General features: G+C 38.7%; 1 protein-coding gene across 1 annotated transcript; it reads left to right on the top strand.

Annotated features, from left to right (window-relative positions):
- The first annotated feature begins 1,076 nt into the window (after nucleotides 1–1,076).
- twistnb (TWIST neighbor) lies at nucleotides 1,077–9,059 on the top strand. The gene is made up of 4 exons (XM_002933290.5): nucleotides 1,077–1,397; nucleotides 3,623–3,764; nucleotides 5,913–6,118; nucleotides 6,600–9,059. The coding sequence occupies exons 1-4, from the start codon at nucleotides 1,156–1,158 to the stop codon at nucleotides 7,423–7,425; spliced, it is 1,416 nt and encodes a 471-aa protein (XP_002933336.2). The 5' UTR covers nucleotides 1,077–1,155; the 3' UTR covers nucleotides 7,426–9,059.
- The last annotated feature ends 556 nt before the right edge of the window (nucleotides 9,060–9,615 follow it).

Here is a 9,615-nt window from a genome sequence, read left to right as displayed (position 1 = left end):
TTCTTGCTGCTAATCAGCCTTTATAGTTACAGGCCCACCTCTGCTCCACCAATTTGCCTGCCCATTTACCAGTCATGTTTACCCTCGCCCTGTCCAGTCTACCTCTTACATCATAGCCCCCCTCCCAAAGGCTGGTATTATGGGGAAAAAAGGGTGTCAACCCTACACATCAGTCATTTTATTTAGGGGAATTACTGCCATGAGGCTTGCATAAATCAGGCGGTGCTCTGTGGGTTACCAGCAGCAGTAATAACTTTAAAAGATGAAATGTCAGCTCTTGTGCACTAGCAATGCCCCCCCAACCCTTTATGAAAGTTGGGTGGCAGGGTAAGGGGGTGCAGCAGGGTAAAGACTGCCTAGGGGAGGCACAACGTCCCACATCACTCCTGGTTTTAGCTGATATATTTTCACAGAAACAGGTCAAACCTGCAACTTTTTTTTTTTAGTTTTTTTTTTTATGGTTAAATAACCTTTTACACCAGTGATTACCAAAAACATGTTGCTCCCCAACCCCTTGGATGTTGCTCTCAGTGCCCCCAAACCAGGGAGTTATTTTTGAATTCCTGACTTGGGGGCAAGTTTTGGTTGAATAAAAACAAGATTTCCTACCAAATAAAGCCCCCTGTAAGCTGATAGTGTGCATAGAGGCCCCTAATAGCCAATCTTAGCCCTTATTTGGCTTCTCCATGAACTTTTATGGTGCTTGTGTTGCTCCCCAAGTCTTTTTACATCTGACTGTGGCTCACGAGTAAGAAAGGTTGGGGATCCCTGGTGTTACACTAACGCTAATTACCATGTACACAATACCATTGTGCTATCAGTTTTATTATCAGCTTTTCAGCGTATTTTCAAGACATCATTTAGACACACGCACGCAAACTTTAAAACAAAGTGTACATTTTTACGTTATAAGGTCACTACCCACGCCTAGTTTTAATGTTATATAATAGGCGCTATCGGCAACTTACTTGCTTTCACATTAGCCAAAACTGCTTGGAAACCTATAACTACGTATAGCTCAATGAAATCGAGGCTTGGTTCGCACCTCAAATTCCATTAGGTTGGCGACGTCAGTGACATGACGTCATATGCGTTCGCCCATTGCGTGTATTCTGCGCGACTGCCCCTACATGCGGGACATGTGGAACTGGAGGCATGGCTGAAGCTGAGACAGCAGCGGATTCCTCGGTGCCGGAGGCTACTGCCCCTGCTAGGGCTCTGCCTTCTCTTGCGCTTCCATCGTTCTCTGAGGCCTGCGAGTTAGTTAGAAGCCGCTATTCGTGCCTTGTGGTTGAGACACATAGGAGACATTTAACTCTTTCTCCCAAGTTTCTGCAGAAGAAACGGAGCGGTATCCAGGAGCAGCTCAATACCGACCTGCTAAAGTACAATGAGGGGTAAGGAATTGCGCCTTGGGCTGTGTCACCTGGTTTCATACCCATGCCTCGTTATTTTATTGCACCTGGTTCTCAAACCTCTGTGTGGGGCCATTTCATTCACCTGTACAAAGCTTCCTAGTGTGTCATGCTCTGAAACTAGTGGGACCCATGGTGTGAGTGACCTCAGTACCAATGCTTTTAGAGTGTCAGCTCTTGTAACCATTGTCCTCCCCCTTATTGTCTACTATCAATATGCAGTACTAACTGAGTCTATTCTGGTGACTGTATATATAACTGTTATGTCTTTTATTTGTATCCATTTACAATTTAAATCAGTGTAAATGATCATGCTATATGAATAATACTATTAGGAGCATATTTATTATGCTGTGTAATAAACGGCAAGAAAATTCGGCACACATCCCCAGGCTTCGCCGTGTAAAAATGGCGTAAAATCGGCGTAATTGTTTTACGCGTTTTTTATTCCACCGGAACTTATGGAAAATAATGGCGTAATATCCGGCATTCAGATGGCGATCTTTTCCATTTATTTTACACAGCTTTTTACTCTGTTTTTTTCAGCAAATTAGTTTTACACAGCATAATAAATACGCCCCTTAATGTCTGGGGAGAGCCCAGCTCATGACATGCTTGAGGACACGCGTTACACTTTATAGAGTAGCCCAGATGTAAATATTAGGTACTGTCAATATAAGTTGTATAAGTGTAGTTTCTGTGATTGAATGTAGTAATGTGAAATCGGTTTAGGCTTTTACATTTGCAAAACGCCAGCTAGTCACATGGAAATCAAATGAACATAAAATCCTAACCGGGAAGGGGGGGGGGTGTCAGGGCAAAACTGATAGTTTGTTGTCATAAACATAACAGGGTCAGCTTTTTAGCCAGTTGGAGCAATTCATGCCAATGTCTGCAATGTGAAGGAGGCCTAAAAGAAATCATTTTCACAAAAGGCAAACCAAGACACAATCCCTGGTGGGGCTGCCAAATGTTAGGGGATTGTACCTTTCCCTTCTCCTTTAATGCACGTACAATAGGACACATGTATGGCTGCAAGTGCAGTAAGCCAATTTTGAGCGCAATCAGCATGTTTTTTTTTCCCAGAATGCAAGCCTCTTTGCCGTCGCAAGGGGGCAATGTTCTTGGTGCCTCCCACAATTGCAACCGATTCGCCAGAATTAGTAGTAATAGTGCAGTGGTTACTTCCCCATGTCTACAAATATTATGCAGATAGAACATTCTACATTTGAACATTCAGTTTTTTATTTACAGTAACTAAAATGTAAGACTTTACCACTCCTTTTATACTTGCATGTCACTGCTAATATTAATAAAAATCTTAATAAAAAGTATCTGTGGTTCTGATATATTAGACCTGGTACCAATCTTGACACATAAGTGTGTGTTGTTTAGTACATTACATAGAACTGTGCATGTTAGTTTTGTACTCCGTCATAAAACAGGTATGGGACCCGTTAACCTGGGGTTTTTCCGTATTTCTGATCTCCATAACTTAAGTCTACTAAAAAATTATTTCAACAGTGATTAAACCAATTAATAATGTTTTGGCTGCTAAAGGATTAATTATATCTTAGTTGGGATCAAATACAAGGTACTGTTTTATTATTACAGAGAAAAAGGAAATCATTTTTTAAGAAGTGAATTATTTGATTCAAATGGAGTCTATGGGAGTTGGCCTTTCCGTAATTAGGAACTTTCTTGATAACAGGTTTAAGGATAACGGGTCCCATACCTGTACTTTAAAAGCTTTTTTGTATGATCTTTTGTCTAGTAATGCATTATTGAGAAAATTGCATTTATTATTTTAATCCATGAATTACAGGTATGGGATCCCTTCCGAATTACGGAAAGGCCAACTCCCATAGACTCCATTATAAGCGAATAATTCTAATTTTTGAAAATGATTTCCTTTTTCTCTGTAAATATAAAACAGTAGCTTGTACTTGATCCTAACTAAGATATTATTAATCCTTATTTGAGGCAAAACAATCTTATTGGGTTAATTCAATATTTAAGTGGTTTTTAGCAGGTTTAAGGTATGGAGATCCAAATTACAGAAAGATCCCTTTTCCGGAAAACCCCAGTTCCAAGCATTCTGGATAACAGGTCCCATACCTGTATTAGCATTTACTCTGTTGATTGTATGACCGTGTTATTAGTGTTTTTTTTTTGTCTTTAATGCAGTTTTGTCTGTTTAATCTTAGGCTGAAAGGAGTCCCAGTTGCTTATGACAGTATAAAATTGGTTGGAGAACTGGGTGATATCTTTGATGATCTAGGACACATTCATATAAATATAGAGGCAGACTTTGTCATCTTTAACCCTAAATGTGGACAGACACTTGTGGTAAGTATTGGTCCGGTCCCCCATCTTGAATTTTGTTAAGTGTCACATGCTCAGTATGCTCTGTGCAGCTGTTGAGAAGCTAAGCTTAGGGCAAATTAACAAGCAGGAAATGAGGCTGGCCTGTCAAATAAGCTGATTATTACATTCTGACGCTAATTGTTTTGATTATAGAGGTCCCATGTACTAATAATCTAAATTAATTACTAATCCGCTTTATATTGTGACACATATATTATATATACGGTATATTGTGAATGGGACCCTAAGCTTAGTTAGTGACAGCAGCACAGAGCATGTGCAGTGAATCAGCAGAAAAGAAGATGGGGAGCTACTGGGGCATCTTTGGGGGCTGTGGGTGCCTTGAGCTGGTACAGAAGCACAAAACATAATGTACAGCATTTCTGCCTTATTTCTTTATTTAACCTTTAGTTCTTCTTTAAAATCACTCCCCATGGATTTCTGTTTTTATACTAAGTTAGAGAGCATTCTATAATATGCACATTTTTCAATTCTCTGACCTCAGTATAAATTCTAAATAGTGCACACTGCTTTATGATGTTTGGCTGATATATCTTGTTGATATATTAATGTAAGGTTCCCACCAAATGTGACCAAATACCTACACTTGTAATTTGCTTATTTAAATGTGAGGGTCCCTGCTCCAAAAATAGCTTGCCTCATCTATAAAAATAAATACATTTTGGGGCAGATTTTTGAGATATTAAACTGGGGTTAACACAGAGTCCCAGCAGTTTTGTATTTTTTGTCAGTAAATTTTTTCATTTTAATTTAGATATATGTGTGAATTCAGCAGTGTGTTTGACTGCTGTAACAGCAGCTCTGATTGGTGAATTCCTGATGCAAATTGCAATTAGGAATTAAGTGTTTTAAAGGACTGTTACGGGAAAAGTCATGACAAATTGACAACTGTATGTTGGGAATATGACTTTGGTAGTGATGTGTATGTGGCCCGTATATACAAAACCCAGAGGTTATTTCCCAGTTTGAGCAGGTTAGGGTCACAAAGTAGGGTTGCTAGTAAGTGTGGGTCTAGCTTTTGGTAATGCCAGACCTGCCACCTTGAGCCCATGCACATGACCTTTGCTGTCATATTCCAGTGAAATCTTCCTGTCGGTGACTTCAGTGGCAGTGTCCCTTAAAAGTAAAGGTCCATCAGCTGGGGCAGGTTATGCTCAAGTGCAGGTCATAGGTTTTTTTTTTCTTACACCCCAAACAATGTTGATCACAGTTAAACCTTATACCCTCCTTTGTCCCTTTATATTCCATCTATCTGGGCACTGAAAAGTGGGTGTTGGTTCCTCTTTACACTATAAACTGGGGCCAGGACATGGCTATATTTGAACACAGATTTACTTACTTCAAACCTCTGCCACGTGTTCAAATGAGATCTCCACCAAAAAAAGTTTATTACAAAAGAAAATATAATTCAAAGCAACTTTACAGTATACATTCATTAAACATTTAAAGTGGTTTTACATTTATTTGCAAATTGAAATCATTGCCTAGCTCCTTTCTGTTTTGTGGAACAGACAGTGTAACAGGAGTCAGTTCTTTTCTAGGTCTTTTGATAGCTGGTTTGCTGTATTGTTTCAGAAGTCAGAGCCAAGAGTGTAGAGAATGTAAACAGTCACACATACTGTATGCTTTGAATAGCAATTAAGTTTTTAATTAACTTTAAAACCATTGAAATGTTTAAATCAACATGTTTTCGAAAGCTGCAAAGAATTAGTCTTTCACTTTGCAAAAAAAACCAAAAAACCTTACAGCCTGCAGCATGTCCCCTTAATGCTGTGCGCTTTTGAGTCCAGTGTACACAACAAACTGGTGCGCACAAAGACTTTTTTTGTGAAAACACAACATTCTACATATATACTGACCTTAGAATATTGGCCTGTACATGCCAATGAGCCTGTCTTAGCCTTACATATATTGTATGCAGATTGTTTGTCCAGAACCACCATTGTTGTGGGGGAAGCCAGAACTTTTTCTTTCTTCTTGGGACCCAAGATTTGTGGTGGAGGCCCTGGTATCACTATATCCTATAGCAGTGTTTGGCAACGTCATATGTATCTCTAATGCAGTTTCTGCTGTTTTTATCTCTAATGTATGTTTTTCATTTTGTTTCAGGGTATTGTCAATAAAGTTGCACCCACACATATAGGTTGTTTGGTACATGGCTGTTTCAACGCTTCCATACCCAAGCCTCCCAAGATGCCCATTGAAAATTGGCAGCGTATTGGTGTTAACATAGATGACGAGATAGAGTTTGAAGTATTCCGTTTAGATTCTGATGCTGTCGGTGTATTTTGTATACGTGGAAAGCTGGATAGAAGGTGATTTGTTTTTTTGTTTTTCTGTGAGGCCAAAACAAGTTTCTGCCAATATAGTCTAAAACTCAATATTTTGGTTTGCATGGGTTCAGTACAGTTAATTTAAATTTAACGTGTTGACAACAAATCTTATTTTTCCTAATCAGATTAAATATAAGAAAGATTAAATGTAAGAAAGGAAAAATAAGATTTGTTATCAACACGTTAAATTTAAATTAAGTCTTCGATTTTCTACTTTTTAATTTTGTTCCCATGTTTTACTTTTTTGGTGATACATGTTAAACTACATGAAATTATACATAACTTTATACAATATATGTACAAATCGTTGCCTTAATTGTTTGTGTAAACCCAGAATATAAAGACATAAAATAAAAATCCTACACTTTAGGTGGCAGATACATCTTGCCTCCTTCATCAGGAGGTCTCTAATTCTGAGTTTATCTACATTATGTATATTAATTTTTGTGTTTTGCTGCTACAGAATGGAAGATAAAGCTTACGAAACCCCATGTGAAGAAACTGCTGAGCAAGCTGATGATGGAACATCTGATAAAGATGCAGATGCCCTGGAAAGCTCAAATATGGAATCCAGCGTCCAAGAAAATGGTGATGTTCAGGAAAAAGCAAAGAAAAAACGCAAGAAACAGAAATTGCAAGAGTCGCTTACACAGGAAGCTGAGAGCACAGGAGATCATTCTATAGTCACAGATCCAAATCTAGAGAGTCCTGGAGAATTGCATGAAGACATTTCAAATAAAGAACGCAAGAAAAAGAAGCACAGGAATGTTCCTGGGCAAAATAGTGAATCTGATGCTGAGAAAGGTGTGGACAGTACAATCCTTGAAGACGGCAATATTACTGAATCACCAGTTAATTTTAAACCAAAGAAATCCAAGAAGAAGAGTAAGGAGATAAGTAATTCTAATAGTACCTCTGCTTTTCTCAATGGAGTAGTAGAAGATGAAAGTTTTTCAGAAAGTGCCACTGTTGAACCAGAAGAAATGACAGCAAGTGGTGGTGACCCAGATAAGGTTAAGAAAAAACACAAGCACTCTTTTGTGGAGCAGATCCCGGACAGTGACCTTGTCACTTGTATCTCATCCGAAGGATCTCTCACCAAAGGCCTTGTTATCTCTCAGGAAACTCCAAAGGCAAAAAAGCATAAAGCAAAACATCAGGAACATTTACTGCCTGGCAGTGGCTCAGGGTCATCCCAAAGCAAGCACAAAAAGGCAAAAAGACACCATGAAAATGAACCAGATACTTTGGCTGCAGAACCCAAGATTAAAAAGAGACATAAAGAATGACATGTTTTTAACAATACTGTAAATTTGTATTTTCAAAAGCAAAAGTGTATTTTAATAATGTATGTGCCAATGTAAAAATTATTTGGAAGTTTAAAAATCAAATATGTTTAGGAGTTCCACCTATTTATTATAAAGTGTGCCTTGTGCTTTCTTTCTTTCTTTCAAACATTTTACTTCTGGCCATTCTATAGGGCCCCCAGCAGTGCATATGTACCAGGGTTCATGCATTAGGTTAGTAAATAGACAGACTTTCATTGATGCACTTGTGCTTTTGATAGGTCCAGCTGTACTGCTGATTGGATCTTTAAATTAATAAGCACAGCCACACATGCTGTAGCCCAAATTGTGCAGGCTCAGCATTTCAGCCATATGTATCCTGTATTTAATGGAAAAGGGGTTAATTAAACAAGAATTGGGGTTTCTAAATTTCCTAACCTGAACCTGTACCGGAAGGAGTTAGGTGCTCTACTGCCAGTCAATCACTGCCTTTTTTCACTTAACCCCGAATTTGTGGCAAAATTGGAAAATATCACTGTGACTGATAATGATCCAGCATTCTATTCCACAGGAAGCAGAGGTAGAGGAAAGTAACCATGAGGATCATTTATGGGTCTAAGCCCTATAGTAAAGGAAAACCATAATGATGATAATACCTTGAAACAAGAAGCAGAAAGAACAGGTTATTTTTAATAACTTTCTGAGGTTCCTCCTGCATAGACCGTCAAAGACACAAGTCCACTTTTTTAGCAACCAAAAGGATTGGATCTCTTACAGATACCCTGAAGGCCTATGGAACCCATCTTAATGCCATAAGAGTCTTACAAGATGCCTGGTGATTAATTTGCATATAAAGCTGCCATTTCAGAATATACTATAGATGTGCTTAATGCAACCAAGCCAAATGGTTTGAATGTCAGTTGTAACTGCATGAAAAAAAGGCATTTTAAATTTTCACACATGGGTTTCATGTTACCTATGTATTTGCAGTATCAGTAGTGCCTTTAAATTGAATGTGTGTGTGTAGGCTACATATGCATTTGCTCAGCAGGGCCACTAGATGTCACTGTTGTCTTATTAAATATGTGCCCATTGCAGGGGAATTAGACTGCTTGCCTTTAAACAGACTTTCTGCCTGATAATCGTCTTGCCCAGTTTAGTTTCCCACATTTTTGTGTTTGTTTTTTCCTTTTGCTTGTTCTTTAACGTATGAATTAACAGAAACAAACAAGTGTAGCAGCCCTGTAGAATAAAAGAACAGATGCACCTAGTTATATCCAGACACTTGCCGGATGGAAGAAGAAAAGACTAACAAGATCCCTCTATGCAAGGATGGGCAACTTCCAGCTATTGCCTTTTGTAGCACTGCTGATAAAGTTTGACAGCATCCAGGGACCAGAGGCGCCCAATCACATTATTAGTACACAGTTCCTCTATATGTTGCAGGACTGGCTGAATAGAAAATGATATATAGAATATAACCTTGTTGCTATTAAGTGTTATACAGCCCATACCTGTGCATATTGATATGAGCAGCAAGTTTTTTCTTTGACATAAGACTTGTCAAAATTAAAAACTCCCACACGTATGCTCCTGCGGAAAAGAATGCCAAAGTCTGCTTTAACTTTCTGCTGTGCTAAACCCATTGGGCAGGTACCTTTGAGTATAACATATAGCCCATTATTTTAGAATGTGAAAAATGTTATATGTATTTATATAGCACCCACACATAATGCAGCACTTGATGCAAACTGTTTATTTCTGACATGAGTCCCTTTTATACACAGCCAATCCTGAATAGAAAACCAGTAAAACTATGTAGCAGCAGTGGACTGTCCTCCATCCAAAAGTCCAATTCCTACAATAACGTGTACGCTCTGTGGTTAACTGACCTGAGAAGGAGAATCACACAAGGGTGCAAGCATTGTGGGAAGCCAGTTCCTGGTTTGAGGAAAGGCAGTGGTGGGAATAGCAAGGGGCAAAAGCAAAATGCTTTTGATTGCAATTGCAAAAAAAAAAATGTGGATTGAATCATTGCTAAGAATTGTTATTATTTAAGGTGTTGTGAAGCAGTATCTGGCTGTTTACAATCTCTGAACCTCTAATTCCGACTCCTGAAAAGATTTTGCAGGAGCCAGCTGATCTGGAGGAGAACTGATTTCTGCTGCACTCAGTCAGAGCCTGAGAACACAA

The sequence above is a fragment of the Xenopus tropicalis genome, chromosome 6 (genome assembly GCF_000004195.4).
Source record: "Xenopus tropicalis strain Nigerian chromosome 6, UCB_Xtro_10.0, whole genome shotgun sequence".
Taxonomy (NCBI): Eukaryota; Metazoa; Chordata; class Amphibia; order Anura; family Pipidae; genus Xenopus; species Xenopus tropicalis.
Note: the sequence above shows the minus strand (reverse complement) of the source record. Positions and strands in the feature narration are given on the sequence as shown.

Bases quoted from the DNA above. Each gene is read 5' to 3' on its own strand.
- twistnb (XM_002933290.5), top strand. From the start codon at position 1,156: ATGGCTGAAGCTGAGACAGCAGCGGATTCCTCGGTGCCGGAGGCTACT. The intron at 1,398-3,622 runs GTAAGGAATTGC...GTTTAATCTTAG, and splicing joins CTGCTAAAGTACAATGAGGG to GCTGAAAGGAGTCCCAGTTG. The intron at 6,119-6,599 runs GTGATTTGTTTT...TTGCTGCTACAG, and splicing joins CGTGGAAAGCTGGATAGAAG to AATGGAAGATAAAGCTTACG.